A 25,753-nucleotide genomic window follows, 5' to 3' on the forward strand; every position below is an offset into this window, starting at 1 on the left:
GGGCAAAGCTCCCGGCGGTGAGAGTCCCAATGATGTCGGAAGCGTTCTGGGCAAGAGTGGAAGCAATATAAATAACATGTTTTTTTTTCTTCTCTGTCCTGGAACGGACGCTGAGAGCGGTGGCGCAGTGTGGGATTGTTTGTGTTGCACTTTTAAAGCCATTTCGCTCGCTGAAGTGCGTTTGGACCGGGGATACAAAAGATGGCCGCTCTCCATAAGGCCATCAGCAACTGGCAGACGGCGTGGTGCCCCAGCATCAGACACGCATGGTGATAACAAACCGTATAGCTGTTGAAAACATAACTGTGATTAGCAAATGAATAGATACTGATAGCATTGGTTTGGCAGATAACGACAGTTGAGGTGGTGCTTAATTTAAAGTCTCTGCAGGAGCAACATCTCCCGATTGACTCTCCATCCTTATTGCACATTGTTGGATGTTAATAAATTGTAGTGTGGTGTGTATAAGTAAGTATTATGTCTTTATGCATGTTACTCAGACAGGGACATGATTTCTGTGAGTAGTTTCAGAAGCTTATGCAGAGAATGTGCCAGATTTAAAGAATTTCCTCTCAAGGTGTTCATGGGATATTAAGATACAGATTAAGATACATTTATTTGTCCCAAACACATATCTCTTTCACAATAATGGTAAAGACATATGGATTGACACATGGGGGGAATGATGGTCACGACTCCACAGGTTCTTGTCTTGGGCCGATGCTATTTTCTGAGTTTAGCTGAGCAAAAGTTATTTGCACCGGTTGTAACAATGTAAAAATAAAATCTGTTTTCTAAAACAGAAATTCAATTCTTATCGGAATAGATTGTTTGTCTCCTACCGCGACCCAAGGTTCTGCACAACACAAGACTATTTATAATGTGCAGCTGAATAGAAAAAATAGACAATGCATGGAGGTGTATATTTACAGAATGAAGTGAAAAGTTTGTATTAGTCTGGTTCAGGCATATAAACTGTGATTTACAGACATACAGTATGAAGCTATGACTCATAGTAGAATCTAACCTGTGTGAGTGGCCATGATACATTCATATGTTCTCGGGATTTACTTACTTGATCGTAAATAAAAACATATTAAGTTTTTGTTCTAGATGAATGGATTTTGAAATCTGTTGGATATAGTCAGCACAAAGAGAGAGAGTGGACGCACGAATGTATCTGACTACTTCATTGATTATTTAAAACGTCTTTGTTGTTTTCATTTTCATTTTCGTTTGTCGGCTCACAAACACAGATTCTGACACCTTGTCGTAAAAGGCCAGAAATAATGTGTGCCCCTGCTGCTGGCTCACTGATGCTGAATGTGTGTGCAGGTCTGAATGCTAAATGAAATGCAGCGTGAAATAAGATTTTTTTTTTCCAGTGTATTCCTGAAATAAAGCTCCTTGTGAAAATAATAAAAAATTCTCTTTGGACTCACTTTGGCACGGAGGGGTTGAAGCATCAAACAAACAAGTATTAGAGGCGACAGAAAACTTGTTAATCCAGATGTTGTGCATCTGTTATTGTCACTTGACATGCAAGGCCGCTCAAATCACGTGATATCCTATATCTGCATTTAGTCATTAAGGGATTGCAGCTCCGCACATTAGCTCGTCGGACATTTATGAAAGATCTCCAACAGATTTGCACAAGACAAATCCCCACTCATCTGATCCACACGTGCACACACACACACACTCATTCACTAACTCAGACTATGCATATCATGTTTGTGTGATAAGTGGCATTCCAGGGGAGATTATCACCCTCTGCTTCCATTAGGCACTGAATAAACACACACACCACACACACACACACAGAGAAAACAAACAAGTAACCAGACGAGAATAACACGCAAACATCCTGCTGATGCCTTGTCAATACCTGCCACACACACGCTCAGGTGGCAATGTGGTATTGATGGCTCTACCTTACTGGTCATGCTGGGGTCAGCTTTTCACTGGTGCACCCTCAGCATCCTGCAACATTGAATTCACTTTTGTGCACGGCAGCCCTTGTACTGTATCCTTCTGTGTGAGGAAGCACGGTTTTCATCTTAATAAAGGGGTTTTGGTGAAGAGGTTATTTGAACTCCGCGGGAGATTGTGACAGCCACGACAAAATAGACATGCAACTAAGCAAGTCACAAAACCAACACGTGGACGTAGCTTGTTCCAGCACCATCCCGGAGATCACGGCATCATTAGTGCCTCTGAACAATGTGGAGACAGAATGAAAAGAAAACAACAGAACAGAACATTTGAACTGGAAATGCTGGAGAGAAGCAGAAGGAATTATATTGCAGTTGTAAGAAGAGCTGCGGGAAAAGATCATGTAAGAAAGTAAGATCATTGCTGATCACAATCTTGGAAAATACTGCATCACACCGGGTGATAAAGTGTGTCTTTCACATGACTTTATCATCAAGCCTGTCTTTTGATTTTCATACATGCATTTTAAAGTATAAATCCAGTGTGACTATTTTAAATTTGGATTGTCACAAGCGATTTTCTGTACGTTTACAAATGCAGACCGTGTCTTTTTAGAAATGGCAATAAATAAAACTGAATATGTTTGGAAATCCAAAACTTCTCTCTTGTGTACATTGTTGTCCAAATATTTCTTTGGAGATATGAATTGGAGGAGCAGAGCAGGTGAGTTTTACATAGGGTTTTTTTTCATGATTGCTTTTACCAGCCAACAGGAATGTACATGACTCTCCGTCTGACAGGCAGACAAAGAAAAAGGAGAAGAAGAATAGGAAGAGGAGGATAGTTTGAGCAGCTGCCAGCCAACTAATCGGCAAATGATTGATTTGCCCTCTAGACCTCGTTCAGCCTGACCCGGTCCAAGTCTGGACATCCTGCAGTACAGCACAGAGGAACATGACTGAAGGAGGAGCATTATTAGTATAGTCACACAACTTTTCTGCTCTTTTTGAGAGTGACTCAGGAAGTTTTCATTCCTGAAGGTCTATATGCAGGAAACTAAGCGTCATGTTCGTCCTTCCTTTCGGACAAAGGCACCTTTCATGCCTGTTATTTTGCTTTTGACTGAACTGACGAGTCTAGAGTAAACAAGGCAGCCGTGAAGGTGTCCTTAATCAGATTTGGGCCCTAACAAAGATCTAAGAAACAAATAGCTGCAGTGTCGAAAGACCACTTAAATTTGTGCTCACACCTCAATATGACAAGTTACACCAGAATACAGAATAGACCAGGATCTAATTCATTGTTATGTACACGCCTGACGAGAGTGAAACTGCGTAAAAATGTTTTTTGAGTGTGATTATTGGAAGTGCATACATAAGAGCAGAAGAATGTGAAACTGTTGTTTTTAATTCCCTGTTTCTCATATTTCCGTCAGTCTGGGGCACAGCTACAGCTTTCTGTTAAGCCTCCCACAGTGCAACAGGAAGGGGGGGGGGGGGGGAGCACAGCAGGTTCACTTGATTTTACTTGTCTCACTCCTCCAGCAGCTGCTGAGTCAACATTCAAATATTTGGAATATCGCTGGTTTAAAAAAGCAAGAACAGCAGGCGGAAAGATTGAGAGAAAATCAGTGTGTGCCTGTCTGTCTGTCTGTTTGCCTCTGTCTGTCTGCAGATCTGAGTCTGACCCTGAATCAAATTTCATTTGTCTGCTTTCTGGGCCACATGTTTCCTGGCCAATGACCTATCACCTCCTTGCTGTAATCCTCCACAATGATGCTGCGATCTGGCACTTCCTCAATTCCACCGTGCACTGCTGACTGCAAGGATTTATGTTCATGCAGGGGGAATAAAACTGAGAGAGGAGCAAGATCGCTTCTTCTCTTTCTCTTTTTACTCTTTTACTGCCAACCCGCTGCCAGCTGTAGTGAAAACACAAAGACACAGAAGTCATTCTGGTTTTGTTGAGTATTCATAAATTATTCTGCTGCCTCAAAACAAAACCCTCTGCAACTCACTCGGAAACAAGAGCTCTCCCTCGTTAACTTGTAAGGTCGCCAAAAATAAGATTTCAACATATGATTTGCATTGAGTTGACTCTCACTTTTAGTAAATTGAGCCCAGTTGTCTATCATATAAATTAGAGGTTCTCCAATAGGATGTTAGAATGTGATTTACACGTCTACAAAATAAGGTCGTAATTCTTCACATGTTTTAATTTGATTAAAGATGAATGCTATAATATGACCTTATTCAGGGTAAGATAATCATGCTGTTTACATGGCATTAATAACGGAAAAACTGCTGTCACTCGAAATGATCCAAATGAGTCCATTTCAATTAGCCTGGTTGTAATTTAACTATATAATCGAGAAGTCAGCGTTTGGTCATAGCTTCATGATTATTTGATGCAGCTTTTAAACCCCTTTATCCATTATTAAGAGATTTCAACTATATTTGCCCTTTGATTTGCACTTTGAAACCATTTGTTACTTTTTAGCCACTCGTCTTTCTTTTATATTTACCTTTTGAACTTTATGCAAACTACCTGGACAGTTAGACCACTTAGACTTATCTCCTTCACACAATCTCAACACGTGGCAATACCTGACTCATTATATTGATACTCATCTATATAGTTTATTTTTTATATCAGCCCAGCTACTGCAGAGCTATCCTTTGAGATACATCTTATGCCAAATCCAGTGAAGTGTCGGAAATAAATTGGTTTAGCCGTGATAAAAATGTGTGCAGGGTTTATATGTGGATTATAACTCCAAATGATTATGTGGCCGTTGCAGGGATGATATTAAAACAATTAAATCCCCTCCTGAGCCTCAGTCACTCAGTGGTAAGTGAGGCCAACTTACACACGTATAAGCTATACAGTATACAGCCTGGATTTTATATATGCACAATGCAGGAAGAAGCAATACGCACGCAAATTTATAAGTGAAATAATAAAAATTTTACAAGCGTACGCCCCAACACACACACACACACACACACAGACAGACACACACTTCCCAGCAGCCAGCGAGCTAAACCCCTTCAATCCATGATGTAATCTCTAAGTGTGTTCAGTAATTACAAGGTCTTGGGTTCCTCCGCTGCTTGAAGCCACCTCAGCCTTATGTAACGGCAACTCACGTGCCGTCAATTCGCTGAGCAAAGATTGCAATATGGCTCCCCTAAAGCCCGCGGCAAGACAGGGGGGGGGGGAATTACATCCATCAGCTCGCCGAGACCAGCTGGGGCAATAATCAAGACATGATGAAATAAGAGATGATCAGAGGCCTCAGGGATAACCAGCAACAACGGCAGTCAGCGATTCAATCAGGTACAATTTGTTATAATTAAGACATCAATCAACAATTACTTCATTTAGATTAACCACCATCGCAGAGATGACTCTCCATATGTGCCGGTTATCTTTCAATTAAAACTGAATGAGGATGCAAAGTGGCAGAGTTCAACACTAATGTGCATCTATAAACATAGATGGGAAACATACTAGAGGCAGACAAAGGCTAAAGGAGAAACTCCGGTATATAGTGCACTACAGTACAGTACAATTATTAGTATTTAACTTAAGAATTTAATTCAATGCCAATTAGAGAAACGTATAATTGTATAATTGGAAATGATGTGTTTATTTTACACACTACATTGATTAACAGCTGTAGTTATTTGTGACCTACATATAACATATGATCAATTTTTATAGATTAGACTAAGCAACGGCAATAGAAACAGACAAATTAGCTCCACATTGTATCATCAAAGTTCTGCTTTTATATTATACATCAGTAATAACAATCCAATGATATGATCAAATTAAACTGACAGGGGGCATTCTCAATATGAACTGAAAACCGCACTTTTACTTTACTTTTAATACTGTTATTGTTATTGCTCCCTTTACTTGCAAAAATTATGTAAATACGTCCACCACTGATTTGTAAAGATCACAAAGTTTAGTTCTGAAAAACACTCAAATTGCCTTAATCAGATGCAAAGCAGATTTCGAAACTTGGGCTTTATCCAAAATACACTAGTACTGGATAAAATAACAAAGACAGCAAATAGTGAAGACAGCATGAGATCCAAAGCATCACTCATTATGAATCTGACCACAACCACGAGCAACCTCTACGCAGACCTCCCATGGAGCTTCATCAGCAAAGTTCTGTGTAAAGAGCTTTAACATAGACTAAGTACTATTGGTGAAAATGCATCTTCAACTCACAGAAATTACATTATATTAGAAACAAAGACACCAGCGTGTGTCCGAGGCAAAAGCCACAGCCGGTAAACGACCGGACGCATCAAGGGACGCCAGAAACTTACTGGAAAGCGGTTTCCATCCCCAGTTCCTCCTCGTCGTCACATGGCTCCATCCTGTCAGCCGGACGGATGAAGGAATGAACGGGTGGAGAGTGGATGCCCCGGCCCCACTCGCCACCAACAGGCTCAGAGCTTCGGAGAAAGAGCTCCTGTCCCGCTCCCCGAATCCAACTCCTCCACTGGAAAAAAAAATCCACTTCCTCTGAATCTCTTTAAAAAAAAAAAAAAATCCCCAAAATTCAATTTTCTGTGTGTGTGTGTGTATGTTTTTGTGCGTGTGTGCATATGTGTATGTCTGAGTGTGTTGCTGATTTTTTTTTTTTTCTCATTCCTAGCTTGGCGCCAAATGTTCCAGCTTAGCACCGCTGTGCAGCACCGCTGGTGATGGATTTAGCCGGGGCATCTGGGCCAGCGGGGATAAACTCCATTCACACACACACACACACACACACGCTTGTACGCTGGCAGACACACGCATGCACAGAGTGTCATGCGGTGAGAGATCGCAGGGCACAACGCTGGGAAAAGCCTCCCCCCACCCGGTTTCATCAGAGAGATGACGAGATGTGTGATATACTGAAGGTCCCGCACACACACACACGCACACACGCACACACACAACTTCCCCATGCAGAGGGTGGATCAATGCGTGAGCAGATGTGAGCCAACTTTAGAGCCGCCACTAAGCGTCCACTCCAGCAGCTGTACTTTGTGCACATCTGAGACACAAAGATCGCTGACACCACAAAGATATGTGTGTGTCATATAAAAACACATCTCATGCATGTATGTATGTGCATGTATGTGGGGGGGGGGGAAGCGGATCAATGATTGTGAAGCGATTCTCCCCAGGCAGAGGTCAACTGTGCCTGTGGGCCTAGAGACAGCGAGAGATTACCACAACAATAATGTAAGGACAATAAAGAAGTAGTATAACAGCGCCCTCGATGCTGACTCAGCAATACATCATGTACTGATTCCACATGTGGACGAGTACGATTCCGAGGTAGCAGCATGTGCAGACATTAAAACATTCATAAGGTTAAGTATGATTAAAAAGGACGGGGGAAACGGAGGCCCGGAGCCTATTTATTTTTATCACGGGGCTAATTCAGTGAAACGTCTGTGGCAGCAAGAACCACTTTGACGAGCACCTACAGTCTCAAATAATCAACTTTACAACATCTAGCTGTTAAGCAGGGCGGCCTGTCTATTAGATTTAATGTGCATGGCAGCACGGGGGTAAATACATCACTCACGGTGACGGCTGAATTTCGTTTCTCTATGTCGCAACATCGGTTTCAATGCGAAGCAAAATAGTTTTATAATGATAAATAGGAAATCAAGCAGTTTAAGTATATTTTTGAGGACATGAGGCAGGTTTTTTTCTGGATAAAGGTAATAATTGTTTTATATTAACTCCCATATATTCATTGGTCAGATTTGTATCATCTATTTGCAGATATATGTGCTATTCCGGTTCAGTGGAGTCCAGCTCGATTTGCTACCCCTGAGATGCCACCTGCCACTGACACTTGGCCAAGACTATGTATAGCCACCACTACAGGGATGTGAGTCTAATTTTACACACAGGATGGCAAAATAAAACATTGAGGTCAGACTGAAATTTCTCATAATGCTGTATTTTATGTCTGTTTTGTGCCAAGTAGCATTTTCAGCATTTTTATTGTCAGTCAATCTGAAAAAAAGGAAATAATTTCAATTTCTTCCCTGATCCAACTCACTTTTAAGTCATCTGTTTCGCAGATTAATCCTATATTTAAAAGTACAAATCACATACATATTTCCCTGCAAATAAATACATGTTTTAGCTCAAGGTTTAGGATTAAAGGGAGAGTAGAGGTGGTAAAGATGCACATGTTTGGGATTTAGGAGTGAGAACAAGGTCCTCAATGCACATACAGGTATGTGTGTGTTTTGTGTGCTGGAAATTACTCTTGGCAAAATGACTGGAATTTGTTTGTGTCCATCTGGAGGCTCTGTGGTCGACCCCTGTCCGTTTACTGGGGAAAGCAAATCCTGCCAAGTAAAGGGTCTATTTTCTTTAACCACTTGCAATGAGAATCTATTTCTCTTTGGGACACAAGGAGAGAGAAATGGTGAAATCGGATAAGATGGAAGGAACCGAGGAATGGAGTGGTGAAGGGAAGGAGGAGGAACATCGTGAAATCGAAAAAAAAACCCACAGCAATTGACTTTACTTAAATGTGAATATAGATTATGAATTGATGAATAATGTCACCCTGATTCAGAACAAAAGTAATAACCCCTCATTAATTCTCATTATCTGCACCATTCACAAATGAGAGAGTCTCATCTGGTTGAATTTGATGGAGCAGCCGGCTCACTGCAAGCGAGCCAAAGGTCTTTACTGTTTCATTCAAATGGAGGATAGAAATTCATCATTAACTCGTCTGATTGCTTCCTCTCCTATCATTTACATAAGACAATGACTAAACTGACCCAGGGACCAGCTGACCGGGTCAGAGGAGCAGTTGCTTCCCCCTCCTGTTCAGCAAAGACTGTTGGCTCAGCACTTGTTCTCCATGTCTGATTATTGCTCAAAGCAAAACAAAAGCGAGACAAAATTAATTATTTCAGGTACCAGCTTTTTGCAAATGAGTTTCCCCAGCCTGTACGTCTATTGTTCTTGCTCTGTGTTCTGTGTGTAACTGACTGATAGTCGCAGCTTAAATTGCAAGAATCAGGCCCAGCAACTTCAATAGAAATGCTAAACTATAGATTCAAGTTGTAAAGTAATTTAGAAAGACATAGATCCCCGACATTCAGTGAGGAAACTTTTAAAATATGTAAGAATTCGCCGGCCGCGGTTCTGGTTCAGGAAGCCAGAGATCGTGAGCAATACCCACCGTTGACAGATTGATAGACTTTTGTTATTTCTCGACACGACAATAACTTAATCGCTCAGACATGGAGCCCAACGGCATTAATCACCACATGGCTGCTGAGTCCGCTGTTCTTGAGTAAAACGTACATAGTGTTGCTTTAAAATGTCAAAATGTCAACAAACAATAATGCAAAGTACCAGACACTTCCGCACTGTGCTCTAAGGACATGCTTATCTCCTCTCCCTCATCATTTCCACATTACGTCGGGACTACATCCAGTTAAAACACTTCCTGCTTTTAAACATCCAACGTGAATAAAATTTGATTTTAATCCATCGCAGTCTACCATATAATGTCATAACAATAATCTAGTGGGAATGGATCATGAGAGCCACACCGTTATCATCGTGTAATCAGGTTAGGGTTGAACTGAAGTGATGGTGTAAACCAATTTCAAATGGAGCCAAATGTCCAGAAGGACCTCTGCAGACACTAATCAGGTAATCAGGGTCTCAACAGGCTCCGCCTCTGCTCCTTTCTGACCTCACTCCCTAGACTGTCTCACTCCCCTCTGAGGCAATGGAGATATTAACATTTAAAAGTGACACATGATAAGTTGGTTGGTTAGTTTCTCGGCAGGATTATAGAAAAACCATAAACTTATCACCTCGATACCTTGTAGACTGATGAGACACTGACCCCAAAATAACCTATTAAATGTAGGTGTGAAACGGTTGAATGGTGTGGATCATTTTCAATTAATGACCCGGGACCCCAACTTGACTTGGACTTTTGTTCCGCCCCCACACCTCAAGGATGTGTTAAATTAACACATATATTTTATTGCATTACATTGCATATTGCAATTTGACACTGTTCTACTGTTTTTTGCATTTTACTTTACTTTTTATATATTTTATCTTTTATATCTTTTTATTTTATATATTGTTTTATATTGTTTTTCTTATGTGTGTTGTATTTATTGTGTTTTTATGTCCATTGTATGCACCAACGACCAGAGCAAATTCCAGGTAGGTGTAAACCTACTTGGCAATAAATACCTTCTGATTCTGAAACACAAGGATTTTTTTATTTTTATTTATATTTTCACTGATTACTGAGGGAATAATCCAGGCATTTTTAGGGGACTGATATATAAGTGTGTGCAGTTTGGTGCAGCTTGACTGAATTTAACGGGACCGTTGGGCCTTGGCAAAGTAAAGCGCTCTGCTGATGATCACTCTGGTTGACTGTGGAACCTTTTCGTATCAAAACAATGTACATACACAGTTATAATAAGCACATATGCCACTATGAAGTGACACAACCAAATACTCATTTGGAGTTTGTTTTTGTGTTGACCTCTCACTCTCAGAACAGCCTTGATTTGGCATCTGCTGTTTGGTACTGTGCAAAACCTTACCATATAGAAAACAAGGTCGAATAGGTCATGCCTCAAATGAAACATTACTGAGTGACACGAGTTCATCCAGTCGATCTAGGCTGGCAGACAAGCTGTGCATACGTGTGACCTTCTGCAGCAGACTGCCGTGCACAGCCTCGAAGTAAAGCCAGACTTAAAATCCTCTCAAATTCTCTGTCAAACCCACAAGAGCTGGCCAGAAGTGGAAACTGCAGTCGCTAAAGGGAGAGAGGTGTAAGGACTCCGACTCCACCCGACTGTGGAAATGCCTCACGCTGTGCTTGCCTGGAGAGATAGAAACAACTCTCTCCAAAATTCTCCAGGAGACTAAAACTACTTAACCGGGGCAGTAAGTGCAGCGAGACATGGACACAAACTGCCACCATTTGTGCTATAAGTGAAAAATGAAGGATAAATAAATAGAAAAAAGGTGAATATGCGTGTATTCACTCCACATGGACAAAGAAAACACCCCCTGCACCTTAACCCCCTTCTGCATAGATAACTGTACACTCACTACAATCATGGATCTCATCATTACATCATATGGACACAGAGGATGAGATTAAATATCTTATCTTACCTCATGACTCAGTTTGCCATCCTGCTGCGTCTCTATGCCCCCGACTGTATCCTAATCCTCAGGCTGCCACCAGCCAAGGGGGCAGGTTTTAACAACAGCAACAACGAAAAAAAACAATAACCACAACTGCAGTAAAATTACTTCAGGGTCAATTGTGATAGGAGAAAGAGCCGAAATGAGAAGAGAGACAAAGTGGAGAAAAAGCTGGGGATGTGGGGCAGAAGGTCCTGAAGAGTGGCCACGGGGGGGGCAGGTGATTCAGCAGCAAGCAGAAAATCGGCCAATCTCTTTATCTGCTTTTTTTCTCCTTTCTTCTCTCTCTCTCTCTGTGTGTGTGGTATGATCTCTTCAATCATTACTAAGCTTCCCTGAATGTGCTGGCCAATAGGGTTGAAGAGCACTGGGCACTGCAACCTCTTTAGACTCTGAACACAAGAGCGTTAACTTGCACATTATATTTGTGTACAATACACACTAATGCATGCCCTCAGCCAAAAAACTAATTGTGTTATTGTCAAAAAGTCCTTATTCACACACCTGGTTATATATTACGAATTTTATTCAACCATTCAGTTAAAAAGACGTTTATGTAGCTATTGCAGAAAATGCTCTTTAAATAGACAATATTCACACTTGAACGGGGAAAGAAGCAATTTAGATTTCAGTGTCTTGCACAAAGGCGCTTCAGCAAAGCATACAAGAAAACCCAGGGATCAAACCAGAAACCTCCTGACCAGCCACCCATGCTCTGGAGTAAAGTTACAGCAACACTCCATGAGACAAAAGAGTTACCAGCCGGTGAGTGTGTCCAGACTCGTGTCAGGTAATTACATATCGGGGCACGGTGGAGCGACGGCGAGTGGAGCTAAAGAAAGAAACATGGAGGAGAAGAGGACAGAAATGGTTTGCCTGAGATTCTCTGAAGAATTCGAGGGGGAGAGGTGATTTATGGTTTCTATCGACTTCAACGCAGGGGTTGTTTTATCTGCTCCCACACTTCTACTGCAGGGAGTCCGGACTCCCATTACAGAAACTCTCATGTTCAGAACCAGATGAAACCGATAATCATCGCCACTGTGGGCTGGAAGCAGAGTCTCAGTGTGCTACTGGTCAAGATCTTTTATCTCCTTCTCTCCGGTCCTTTCGAGCCAGATTAGTGTTACCTATAATATTCTCAACCAGGATGGGAAATGACAAGCAAAACTAATGAAATTCCCCAAAACCTCAGCTAGAAGTTATCTAGCTACATATGTCCTTGGCGATACATCATGTTAAAATGGTCAAAAAGAGCAGATTAGCGTGCATTCATTTCCCTTTCATACTTCCTATGCAACATGTGCAAACAACATATTGTGTAGGACAATTTTAGGAATATTTAGGACTTTATTTTAAGTCACTTTTCTTGCACACCCGTGTGTTTCCATCCCTTATTTTCACCTGGTCCCTGATGAATGATTTAGTTGTAGACATCATGTACTCACTCATCACTTCCGAGAAAAGAGGTCTCCCACCACAGAACCTTCCTGGTTCTCACTTCAGAGGAGCCCCTGACCGAAGAAGCCATCTTTTGGAGATGCTCCTCCAATAGTTTGCAGCAAGCTATCACCGGAGTCAGGATCTGGTCTGAGCTGACTGATGTGAGGTCAGTGCTGAGGTCAAACGAGGACCAAGAAGAATCAGAGGAGGCCGAGAGGCTGACATCCACCTTCTCCTCCTGCCATCCGTCTCCCAGGTCCATGGTGCAAGGACGAAAATGAGCAGACAGGATGATAGAAGTTAAAAAGAACAAGAGGATGAAGATGAGGTGGTGAAGAGAGAAACAGCAGCCTTGGATGAAGGGTAAGGAACCGGCTGAAAGCTTCTCACTCTTTTCTCCTGTGTCTCAGTAGAGTAATGAAGAGTGAGGAGAGGACTGGAAAGTCATCAAACCAATCAGAGAGCAAGAGATGGCGATATGGATGAAAAAAAGACCAATCAGGAGCGTAAGAAAATGAGACATGGAGCGAGTAGGATGCTAAGACTGAAGTGAGCCCACTGCAGAGAGGAATGGTCAAACGCAAACAAAAGGGGCCGAATAATGCAAAAGGTGCGGGCAGCATCACTTACGAAGTGATAGCTCACATCTCATTACTGCCCATTCCCCCCCCTCCCAAAAATTGAATCATGTGGGAAGTGGATAGAGACGGCATGGGGTGGGAAATCGATTCTAGATGCACGTAGAGGCTTGAACCGGTGGCTTCTGTGGCTATATGATAGCAGCAGGAGAGAGAGAGCCGTCTTAGGTTGCGCAGATAAGCGGTTCATTACAAGAAGTCGGACCCAGTCCTAATAAAATTACGGTTCACCACTAAAACCCATTAGGATCCTGATGGGGAGGCTGGGGTTGGACAAGCTCCCAGAGGAACACTGGCAATAGACTGAGAGCAAAGTTCTGCAGACAGTAAAGATACAATAGAGAGGTGGAGTGGACTGAAGGACACTTTGGAATAGACAGACGCATATTTTAGGTTTCTAACTTTCCCAAATAAACCGCATATAATATCAAATCTGCAAAATAAAAAAATTTGAACGACTTTGTGGGAGATGATGAAATTGTTTCTTCAGAGATAGAAGGGAAGTTTGGCAGCACATATCTTCTTTTTTTTTAATACTCTTTTTATTGTTTTTTTACCGTAGAGTACAAACATTAGAAAAACAAAACAGACAACAAAACAAAAAAGTCCCACCCCAAACTTACAATGAGCACTGCAATATATATCCTTACACATATAGATATATATATAAATATATACATACACATATACATCCATGTATACACAAACATACATAAATAAACAATCAGACGGATGACAGGAGACAGGCAAGGGAATAGCGTGTTAAATAGAATGAAACAAAATAAAATAAAAAGGCAGTCAGGGCTCCCCTTCCAGAAAAATATTATGAGTTATGGTTTCTGCAAGAAGTAATGTACTAGTTCCCAGATCCTCCAAAACTTGACTGATTTGTGGTTAAGGTCATGAGTCAACTTCTCAATAGGAAAAAGAGCAGAAATCTGTGATATCCACATGTCGACTGTATGGACCTGGGGAGTTGACCACCTCAGCAAAATACATTTTTTAAGCCAGAAATAAAAGAATTATCAACAGAGAATTGGTGTCTGCATCAAAGGCAGCACATATCTAAAGATGTCTCTACCCAGAAATTGAGGCTATACAAACAGAGCCATCTTATACTAAAGATGTAATTTGTGATCAGAATTTTCTATCATGTTTTCTGTTTTTAAATGCATCAAATAACTACATAACAGGACATAAATCTGTGTGATAAGAGCGACCTAGAATAACCTATCTGTGATGGTTAAGGTTGACCTACACCTATCAAACCTTAACCATCACAGATGACTTGGTCTGGTTAGGATTTCATGACAAAGCCGACTTTCGCAATAAATCGATTTTGATGTAGACAACACCGGCTGCTGCAGGAGGGACTAATGACACATGACCTCCGATCAACCGATGGAGGTATGACTATATTTCTGATTTAGCTGTGGCCTTGTTTAACTTTGGCGACTGTGTCTCTCAAAGTCCCCGAGTACCTGATTTGGATCAAAATTTCCATCTGGACCAAAGACATGCTTAGATTAAGCAATAAAGGACTCGCTTCCCAGACAAGCAGACACGGGTACAATGATTGGATCAAAATTTCAAATTCACTAATGCTCACCACGGGAAACAGTGGCTGTATCACACCACATCGGTGATAAATCTGTCCTGTCACTTTGACTTAGATCCTGGCAGTTTTTTTTATTACCTCTTATTCAATGTTGTGTCAAGTTGTTATACAAATGAGGGCCACCAGATTAGATACAGATTGCTTTTAGCTAGTTGAAAAATCAACCAGAGGAGCCCCGCTGACAAGGACAGTAGATTCAAAATGTCAGGCTGCAACAACACATTCGGGGGTGGAGGTTTTAATCAGCTATAGTCCTGCGACTTTGAAGGTCGAGGTGGCTGATGAAATTCTGTGTACGCTTAACTTTGCGTAGAGCACCGGCTTCATGCTGCTCATTCCTCTCGGGGTTGAGAAGTAGGGAGGCAAGAAAAGGAATGAGATGCACATTAGAATTGAATAGAACAGTTTGTGGATACATTTATGAACTTATGCAACCAGACAATTTTTGCAAAATCTTTATTCAAGTATCATCTCGACATGTGGAGACGATAAAGACGGACCGGACATTACAGAAACAAAATGAAAAAGTCAAGTGGAAACCCTGAAAACATAAAACAGTGTATGAAACATTCAATTGTGTGAGAGGACAAAATAAATAACATACTGACCTAACAGCTGTTTTTGTATATTTACATGTTTACAACATAAGGGAGGGGAGAATCCAGATCGTTTCTAACTATTTCCTATGAAATGTCTAGCAAACAGCATCAGTTTATGGCAAAGTATGGAAGCTTTCTTTTTGATATGCATTTATCTAATATTTCTGATAATTAACTGGAAAACACAAACAGCCTCTGTCTTTAACTGTGTATTAAGATAAGCTTCAGGACAAGATATGTCTGTATTAAAAGATATGTGGCATTGAAATGTTGTACACCCAGCATCTACTTTCACTGTTGCTGTTTATTCTTCCCATCAGAAGGGAGCTAGAATGGGAGGGGCAGGATCAACATAGACAAATTAAAAGCTCCAAGACATTTATCAGAAATTCACAGAAGGACGACAAAGCAACAAACAGGAAAAAATCCAAATACTGCAAAAGAAATCCGAAGGGGTCAGTAAATTTGATTTGCTCAGCGAAAGTAGCGTAGCATCTCCAGGAAAGGAAGAGCAGGTCCCACTGTAGCGGTGGAGTAATCGTTTCCAAGGGGAGGATCACTGGCGGCGCTGCATGAGAAGCACTTGCAGGAAGTCACTACATTAAGAGGTGCCAAGCTTCCAAAACAGCAAAAAATACCCCAAAGAGAATCCAGAGGCAGAGCAGAGCAAGAACACGGGGGCTTCCATTTCCCTCCCATATGCAGAGGAAACATAATATTCCAAAACGTTAGGTCTGAAGAGGAAAAGTCATAGCAGAGACAAAGAAGGCTTTGCCAAGTTGCGCCGGTTGTGTCCGTTTCCACATCAGATATTCAAAACGGTTTTGTTATTGACAGCCTGGAATATGTGAGAGGCAGAAAAACGTCCCAGCTGGTCTGGAGAGAGCTGTAAGCCAGGTAACATAAAAGGAGGATAGGTTCGGAAAGAGGGGCTCAGCAGTAGCAGTCTACGAAGAATTATGCACAACAGTACCTGAAATGAGGAAAGGGCGAGGGTAGAAGCAAGGAGTTCTGCAAGGCAACTGGAGGAACACTACTGTAAAGTTAGTGCCAGAGGAGAAGCAAAGGGAAGCAGGGAAGTGCAAAGCAGCTCAGCTCCGGAGAAAGCTGCTCTCATCCCTTTGTACGCGAGCGCAGGCAGGTAAATGTTGAGCGGCTCGGGGGGGTGGTGGGGAGGGGAAAGACAGCAAAGGGAAGGAAACACAACGGCTAATGCCTCCCTTCAGTAAACGGGCCTCGGCTGTTTCATGCTGTAGTGGGCCTCGGAAGCTGACACATATGCAGACTCAGGGAAAAAATCCTCGTGGAACTCTGCCAGAAACCTGAGAGAGAGAGAGAGGGTGGGTGTGTTGGGGGGGGGGGGGGACAGAAGGAGATCCAGTATTCAGCACTGCTTTTGTTCACATTCAATATTCAACACGAAAGCCGTTTGTCAGATGACAAACAGCATCGACATGATGGGCTTACATGAAGCAAAGAAAAAAAAAAAAAAAGAAAGCTACGGCAGGAGGAGGGGCGTCTCAGGAGTCACGTTCCAGTTCGCCTCAACCGCTGGTTTTCCTAGATCTCCCCGGCTCATTCCACATAAAGCCCGGACCCTTTGCCCTCTGCCTGTGGGTATACATGTCAGGGACAAAGCCCTCCTCATCCATATACCACCAGCAGAGAACCAATCGCTACGGCACAGAGACTGAGAACATGAGAACGACGGGACCAGAAGTCAGAAGTCAGAAAGGGAAAGAGTGAAAAATCCCCCCCCGCCCCGCTCCACCCTCCTCCCATCTAATCAGTAGCGGGGGAAAACTAATCCGGAATCTTCTTAGTATCCGCTGCTCGGCCAAATCCTCTAAATCTTGCCATCTCATCTTAGCTCCACCGGCCTTCCTAATCTCAATGCAAACAAATTATCCTCATCAGAGGCGAACTTGAGAACACGTTGACAACGAATAACAAAAGAGTGAGTAAAAGTGAAGGTAAGCTGGAGCGAGTAGGAAGAAATCCGGTTTATTTACTGTAACCGTCACTGAAAACAGAAAAACGCTGAGACTTAGCTATTCTTTACAAAACAGGTTTCAAAATATATGTATTGATCAAAAAATGATCTATTTGGCTTTTTGGTGCCAGAAAGTCCAGCTCGTGCTAATCTCCATTGCTGTGGGATCAGTAATAACACAGGGCAAGCTGCTTTAGCCGCACACATTGTAAATCAGCACAACGCGGGCGCACACACGTGCACGCGCACACACCCTCACTTAATCATAATCATTCTTGCAGGGAAAGGGAGAGTGAGAGATCAACTGTGGCCAAATCCCAGAATGCATTGCACTTTAGTCTCCGCGACATCAATCAGTTTTTGCCCAGTCGGCACAATCTGCCACGAGGCTGAATTCAGAGTTTAAAGCATGAAGGCGTTCCCAGAAGACACAAGTGTTTTGGTGTGTGTCCAGTGTCCTGTAGAGTCGCCAACACGTTGAACATATTTACTAGGTAACTGGGAAACATGGGAGAGTTTCCTGGACTGAACCCAGGGCATCCAGTCTTATAGTGGACCACAGAGCTATATGAGACTCAAACTGCAAAAAGCTATGCACTGGATTCACCGTTTTCTGCAGAATAACACCAACTCAAGCTTCTTGTGGCACAGAGTACCGACTTATTAATTTAACGATAGACACTTTCACTTTCAGTAGTGGAGGGGTGGCAGGGTTTCTGTTCATGGAGTTGCTCCACAGCACTGTCAGGTGGCGGAGGGCAGTACTGCGAGTGTTTGATTAGAGAACGCGAGGGCCTAAATCCCCAGGTTTGGGACCGGCTGAACCGAAGATCACTAGGGAGGATTTAAAGATTAGACTCCCGTGCTTGTGTAACGCCCACTCATCTCCCTCCCTCAAACACATGTTCTTTCTCACTCCATCCCGCCCTCCCCTCCGGCCCCATGTTCTCATTTACTTTCTCTTTCTTGCCTTTCTATTTCGGTGTCTATGGGCTTATTTTGGTGCATTGATCATTTCCTTCCCATTTTTTTTGAATTTGATTGCTGGCCCTCATCTCCTATAATCTATTATTTTCACTCGGCTGCTGCTCTACTTGGGACTTCTCGCAGCTCAAGCCTGTCACTTACTCTCGAGCTCTAATGCTTAGCTAGGTCACACCTTAGGTAATGAACTGAGTTGATTACTAGCAAGGTGCATTTGAGCTCATATTCAGCGTCCCATTAATCCATTTCGGCACTCCATCTTTTTAATGATTTATCCTCCACGCAAATTGTCCAGGATTTCACAGAGTTACTGTCCACCTGACGGCACAATCCATTTTTCAAGGAGGGGGAGAGGTTATATTAAAATGCCAGTATTATGCATGTAGTGAAGAAACTAATCTTTTAGGCCTGAGTGAGTCAAAGGTTGCCGTCAGACTGTTTTCGCTTGAGAAGGTTAGAGCAGTGGCAGCCGTGGAAGAAGCGAAGGCTAAGAAAAAGATGTCCAATACTTAGACTCTGGATCTTATCTCCTTACTGGACCGTCTGAATTTCAATTTAATTCTGTTCCCCACATATTTATAGATTGAATAAACTGTATCTGTCCCTCTCTTGGTTTGTAAAGTGCTTACCTCTGAGACTGACCTCTTAGGGATAAGGGTAAAAATTACTTATGTGTTTCCTGACACTGAGCAGTTACCTGAGGAACAGTTCCAAATGTTTGACCAGGGCTCGGAGATTCCTCTCAGGGATCTGCATCTTTCCCAGGATCTCAGGAAGCTTCACTGGAAGGAAACACATTGAGCAGGGGAGCGTGAGGAAGTTGCACAAAGGGAGATGGTTGCAAAAAGCGAAACGACCAGAGACACCAACCAAAGAGCCGCAAGAGGTGCTGGGATCCGTACAGGTAGGATGGTGGAGGAGGCTGGTCGTTCAGAGGGTAGTTATCAGGAGTCAGCTTCCAGCTCAGGACCTGGTGGCAAGAAGATCAAAAGAAAATATTATTTAATCTCTTCAACACTGCTAAATATGAACGTCAAAAGATGCACACTGCTGTTGAAAGCTATGATTAATGCACAAGATGTTTCTCAGGATAAAAATGTAAACGTGACACAGCATTATCTCGGACTCATGGGACTGGGTCTGACATTTAAAATTCATACATGAATGAATTATCTGCCGGCCATTTGTCTATTCTCTCCTAGAGTCTTGGGGCAAGACTGCGTTTCCCTTCCAGGTCATTGTTCATCACACACAGTTGCATCACCTCGTTAAGCTCGTTGTTTCTCCGGCTCTCCATGCCGTAGAATGGACCGCTTCGCTCTTTGCTCGGCGTCAAGGGCAGTGGGGAGGAAGAGCCACTGTGCACTGGGGTTTCTGGGTAAAGTAGAAGGCACAGTTTGCTGCTATGAAGCCAATCGCTGAGGGAGTTTGGTTAATGAGACAAACTAGTGACAGATCAAATCCATTCTTGGGTGAGTACAGTTCTGCAGAAAGAAGTAGGACTCCATCTAGTGGGCAAAACTTGTTCTTACAATAGAACAAATCCACGAGAGAAAGATGATTTTTAATGAAATGCATTCATTTTGATATTATTTCTGATGAGGCCAAGGCCAATGTAAACATTTTTAAAAATACTAAATGTTTCGAACCCAAAATAAAACCAAATAGTTATTTTGGCAAACATTATTGGCACAAAACTCGAGATCAAGTTAAATGTTCGTTAAAATAGTGTCACAATATGTAGTTGTGCAATGTATTTTATAACGTAGCGTCACTTACTTCTGTCGAGATTGAGGAAGAACTTGGGCTGGGCCGAGGTGTCGATCAAACGCTGTTTGAGCTGCGGGGACGCTGTTGCACTGCCTCCACCTGGATCATCACATACGTTACAATTAGAGCTCACAAGATTAAACAGTATTTCAATGCAAAATCATACATATTTAAAAGTATATTAAACAGTAGACCTGGCGCCTCATTTAGTGAAATTACAAGTGGATTACCTCCGCTGCTTCCCTCCGCTGGCCGGTCGCCTCCAGACGTGTTCCTGGTGGAGCGTCTGAGGGACTGGGACTGGTATGAGATACAGTCCATGTCGGGGTGACGCCGGCGTTTTGGGGTGGGTGCTGGGGCCGTGGGCGTGGTGGCCGAGATGTCGCTCAGTGCCGGCTGGCTGTCTGTGGATTGAGGAGTCAGGGGGTTGTGTCCCAACGGGCTCGGGCTGCGGTCCCGCTGGGTGCTTTAGGAAACAAAAGGAGAGACTCAATGGTCAAATATAGTGCATCTAGGGTTGCAGAGGGGCGGAAAATTTTCGGTAAATTTCCGGACACTTTCCATGGGAAGTTAAGCTCGGGAATTTTGACGGGGAAAAAATACGCAAATTAAACGCTGAGCAATAAAAACATCATTCAAAACTCTATTTTAAAGATGTATGGAATGCAGCACACGCTGCACGTTGAATTTCAATCCTCCACTGTGCATTTCTCCATCACATCGACAGATAATTCCCAGCATCCTTCACTCTACAGCAGGGCTATTGAGGCCTGCTGTAGTGTGCAGGACTAGTCAGGTAAGTTTCGATGATATTACTGGGGGAAATATATTAGCATGTTGATTGAGGATTGTTCATCTGTTCATCTAGCCTATTTCTATTCATTTATCCATCAATTGTAAAATATTTTTTACAGACGATTCCAATTGTTTGGCTAACTATTTATTTCTCTGGCATTGCATTAGTGTTTTTTTACAAGCTTTTTTCTCATCTTATTCTACAGAACAATGCCACGTGCACTATCTCATGCGTGGAGACATTTCACCCCATCAAATGTAGAAGGAAAGGCTGTGTACATTTGCAAATACTGTGCAAAGACCTGTGTTAAGAATGCCACAAAGATGCAAAAGCATATAGTAAAGTGCCCAAAGTTTCCTCAGAGATCAAATCAGCCTATGACAAAACAAAATGTGTATATTCATGTCTGTATATAACAAGGTAAATACAGTTAGTATAAATTACCCACAACATTTCCAGTTTATTCCCGTTAATTCCCGAATATTCCCGTTAATTCCCATGGAAAGTGTCAACTTTTAATATTCCCGGAATTTTAAGTGCAACACAACCAAGCAGCAGCATCCACTTCAACATATATGACTTGATTTATGGAGGCACACTTACTTGCTGGAGCACGGGGAGCTTTCATTCATGGCCAGAAAGAGCCGGGACGAGCTGACCTTTTTGAACTGGGCTTGTTCACAGGGATAGAGGAGGATCATGGGTAAGGTGAAGTCAAACGTGATCCTGAGGCCGTCGACCATCTCCTTACACAGCTCCTCGCTAAATACAAAGGAAGTTGAAACATGACTTGTTAATAATCATTATCATATAAAATGGAACTGGGATTCAATATTGCCTGGAACAACATGTATTGCAGGGTTCATACACTTTTTGACCAATGGATTTTCATGACTTTTCCATGACTTTTCATTAACTTTACACCAAATTTCAATGACCAAACATTTTGTGAAATCTCGGTGTATACAAGAAAAAGTGAGTGACAGCATTAAGTATTTAAGCTAACAATGAAAATTCCAAAGCATATAGTATACCTTGAATTACACAAATGAATGAGAGACAATAGTTTGATTGAGGTCTTTGTCTGTTCTAAATCTAAAATTCCCTGGCATAGTGCATTATCCCCCCTGCTTCCCAACCGAACCACATCAGTATGAGAGCGTGTGCCTGCTTATATTTTGAGCAAATTTCTTTTAAAAGCATATGAATGATTTAAAACTCAGCAAGAAGATAGACACTCAAGTACGCTAATCTATTTCCATTGCATTATTCGATATAGGCTCACCTCTTCTCTGGAGGGATTGCCTGTGGACTGGTGCTCTGTGTGGTGGTGGTCTGCTGCCTCCGGAACCGCTCATTGGCCATGAAAGCCTTGTTGATGGCAAAGTGTTTCACATACGACTCAAGGATGTGCACGACATTCATCTGACAGGGCGCCATCACCAGCTAGGAGATGAAAGCAGGCCTCATCAGACAAACTCAAAAATTTTGCAAAGAATCAACATGAAATGCAAACCACAGAGTCTGCTGCGTGTACCTTTTTCCTCTTGTTGATGTAGAAGCAGTCATCCTCCAGTTTCTTCTTCAGAACATCTGGGATGCTGATATCGATATGGACAATCTTCTCCTCACATTCCCTTTTGACATTAATGTCTGGTTCTTCTCTCTGAAAACAAGCAAGATATAAACCTTTAGACCTTTAGTCAATCAACATATTTGCAGAATATATTATTTTACCCTCAAGGCCACATGTGAAATGCAGTTTAAGGGAATTAAGGCATTTTTTTCTGTTGGTCTGTAAAGTTATCGATAGACATTGAACCGATTGACCTTACCATTTTGTTGATATCCTCAGAGAAAGTGCTGTCTCCACTATTTGAAGATTCAGGGTCAGAATCGTCGCCGTCACTGCTCTCCGAAGACGAAATCAAACCTGCAGACCGAAAAATGCAGACGCATTAATGTGATTGCTGAGGGACACTAGGAGCGAAAAGACAAAGACGGAGACTTCTCACATGCGTCATCGCTGTCGTCCTCCTTCGGGAGAGTCTTCAGAGAGGTTTTAGTGCCAGACTGACGACGACGCCTCTTCGACCATCCTTTTCTCTTCCTGCCACAAAGACAAAATACACACTTGCTCATATGGCTTATAAATTGATCTAACAAATGGAAAGGTCAAATTCAAAAGTAGTGGACACAGGCCAGAGACTGACAGAGTGTGCTGAACTTGTAGTTTGAACTTCAGGTGGAATATTTGTCGATATCCTTTTCAAATAACTTTAACAAACTTGTTTCAAAGGCTCATCATTAAAGCAAAGGCCATGAAATGATTCTGATCGGAATTGGGGTTGGCCAGCTCACCTTGTATATATTTATCACACATTTACTTTCAAGACTTACTACTAACATGAACTTACATGCGACCGAGGGCTTTGCGAGCCAGTCTACGCTGCAATTTACGGCTTTCCTCTGTGTCCCTTAGAACATGGTCCTCAGCAGCCCAACGATCCCAGCTACACAAACACAATTATTGCAAAAGAAAATAACACATGAACTGACAGCTCGAGTTTACACAGGTTGAGGAACACGCCATTTTTAAAATGATAAACATGAGAACAAGTATGACATTAATGGCATAAAACAAAACCTAATCCAATGTCACCTTCTGTTCCAACCGTTGAAGTGAACGTAATACTTTGGGATTATTGTTCCATGTTCATCTGTACCTATCAAGACATCAGTGACCTGTAATGCAAACACAACAGTAAAGACACCTTAAGTCAAATGTTAAATGTACACTTACTCAAGTACTACAATTTCCATCATCATGTATTTATAATATGAGGATTTGCAGGTTTTTGAATCTCAATACGTTGTGACTTAATAACCCACAGTATTTTATCATAAACACATATTTAAATGTTTAGAATATCAAATCAGAATGCAAATGACAATGCAATCATCATTAAAGTTTTAATTGCACAGCAAATACTTGCTCCTTGTGTTAGAATAGACCAGGTTCCAAACTAAAATAATGTAGTTTGAGTACTTCAACATATTTGCATGTGCAACCACGTTTGTGTGCAATATATATATTTAATATATCCTGTTTACATTGCAAAAATAGATTTATATCTTCCTATATCCTTAACTCTAAATAGCATGTTTGCTATGTGTTTCTTCCCCCTAGTGGCTAGTTTGTCACCTGCAGGAGTGAAATGACAACATTGATGTTACTGTGTAATGTTGCTTCATCAGCTAAAGGCTCGAAGCTGCAAAAACAACGTTAAACTGCCAACTGTTAGCCAGCCTCAGTTAGCAAAAGCTAAGCTAAAATAGGTTCATGTTCCCAGTGATCCCTTCTGTTAGCATTAGCTAGCTTAACAGCCGGTGTCCATTGTAAACAAAACAAGGCGTGCTTCTCATTAGATAGCATGCCATGCTAACTGTGTGGAATTAGCTACACGGCATTGAGAAGTGTTAAAATAGTGACTGTTAGCCGAGTTAGCAGAGCAGACATGTTGGTGCGCTTGTTTACTAGTTGATGACATGAACCTGCTTTGTGCTAAAGCTGCCCAGCTGTTGCTAACGTTCCTTTACACTTGTATTAAAGCTAACATGAGCTGAGATGACGTGATCGCATGCACTGAGAACACTTCTGGGATGAGGCGCTGCACACCAGCATGTTTGTTTGTCACTGCAACAAGAGGAAACGTGCAAAAATCACGTACCCGGAAACCTGAGCGGCTAGAGACGGATCTCTCCGAGGCCTACGAGTCGATTCGCATGTCCCACATTTAACAGAAGTAACCCCGCGTTTTCCTCTACGGTTCATTGGTCTGTGCTACATTTAAACTAGCTAGCTTAGCACGTTACCTTAGCGTCGTACAACACTTTAGCTTTGGTGGGGTCTGGTTCGAAGCACAGGACTCGCTCTCCTTTGTGAAATCGATATTTGATTCCCCGCGAATTCATTTGTTCATGGCGACGAGTGGGAGAGGAGGCATCGATCGGGACCCTGCGACACTCTCAGTAACCCCTTCACTGCCGAGCACTGTTTCTTCCCACGAGGAGTCTGCCACACAAACACACCACGAGGAGTCTCCCGCTGAAAGGCACCGTGCAGGGATACATGCTGCCGCCTTCACAGACACCACGTAAATTTTAGTTGCAGTATGGCATGGTCGTGCAACACGTTTGTCTGTGCACAGATAATACTAATAACACATACGGTAATATTAAACATGATTCATATAAAAACTTCAAAAGAGTTTGTTTTGTATTGCATTAGACTTTTTAAGTTACAGTTACAAGGTGCTTTACAAGTTAAAAATAAAGGTAAACAATGGGACAGCGTTAATGAGCAACAATAAGAAACAATTTAAAAGCAATTTGAAGATCACAAAAAAATATTACAGATGAGAAAAGATTAAAAACAAGATAAAGTAAAATATTATAAAATGATTAAAAGAGACAGCAAGATGAGAAATAAGAGGAAGGAGCTTTAAACATGTGTCTGTAAGATATTTAAAAGAGGATAAGAAGTTTGCCAGATAGATCTGCTCAGGGGGATTTTTCAAAAGAAAACCGAAAACAACCGGTCACCTTTGGCTTGTGTATTGGCGACTGGGGCCTTCGCTGGGGACCTCTAGTCATACGACCAGGTCCATGTCGAACCCTAAAATCTATATTTCAAGAGAGAACTGCTGCATGTTTTGGTAC

At 42.1% G+C, this 25,753-nt stretch overlaps 2 protein-coding genes across 2 annotated transcripts in view; both read right to left on the bottom strand.

Moving 5' to 3' along the window:
• The window catches only part of LOC132997024 (FERM and PDZ domain-containing protein 4-like), a 66,315-nt gene extending 53,420 nt beyond the window's left edge, over positions 1 to 12,895 (bottom strand). Inside the window, exon 1 of the mRNA XM_061067395.1 lies at positions 12,669 to 12,895. Coding sequence (XP_060923378.1) covers positions 12,669 to 12,895 — 227 coding nt within the window. The remainder of the gene's footprint in view (positions 1 to 12,668) is intronic.
• Positions 12,896 to 15,328: 2,433 nt separating this feature from the next.
• Positions 15,329 to 25,062, bottom strand: LOC132996848 (male-specific lethal 3 homolog). The gene is made up of 14 exons (XM_061067215.1): positions 24,908 to 25,062; positions 23,694 to 23,776; positions 23,449 to 23,544; positions 23,047 to 23,141; positions 22,867 to 22,964; positions 22,569 to 22,697; positions 22,317 to 22,477; positions 21,635 to 21,793; positions 20,466 to 20,701; positions 20,245 to 20,334; positions 19,730 to 19,839; positions 19,336 to 19,435; positions 19,163 to 19,247; positions 15,329 to 16,810 (listed from the first exon to the last, which is right to left on the bottom strand). Exons 1-14 carry the CDS (start codon positions 25,004 to 25,006, stop codon positions 16,711 to 16,713), a joined length of 1,641 nt encoding a protein of 546 aa, XP_060923198.1. The 5' UTR covers positions 25,007 to 25,062; the 3' UTR covers positions 15,329 to 16,710.
• Positions 25,063 to 25,753: the final 691 nt, after the last annotated feature.

The sequence above is a fragment of the Limanda limanda genome, chromosome 23, assembly GCF_963576545.1.
Source record: "Limanda limanda chromosome 23, fLimLim1.1, whole genome shotgun sequence".
Classification (NCBI taxonomy): Eukaryota; Metazoa; Chordata; class Actinopteri; order Pleuronectiformes; family Pleuronectidae; genus Limanda; species Limanda limanda.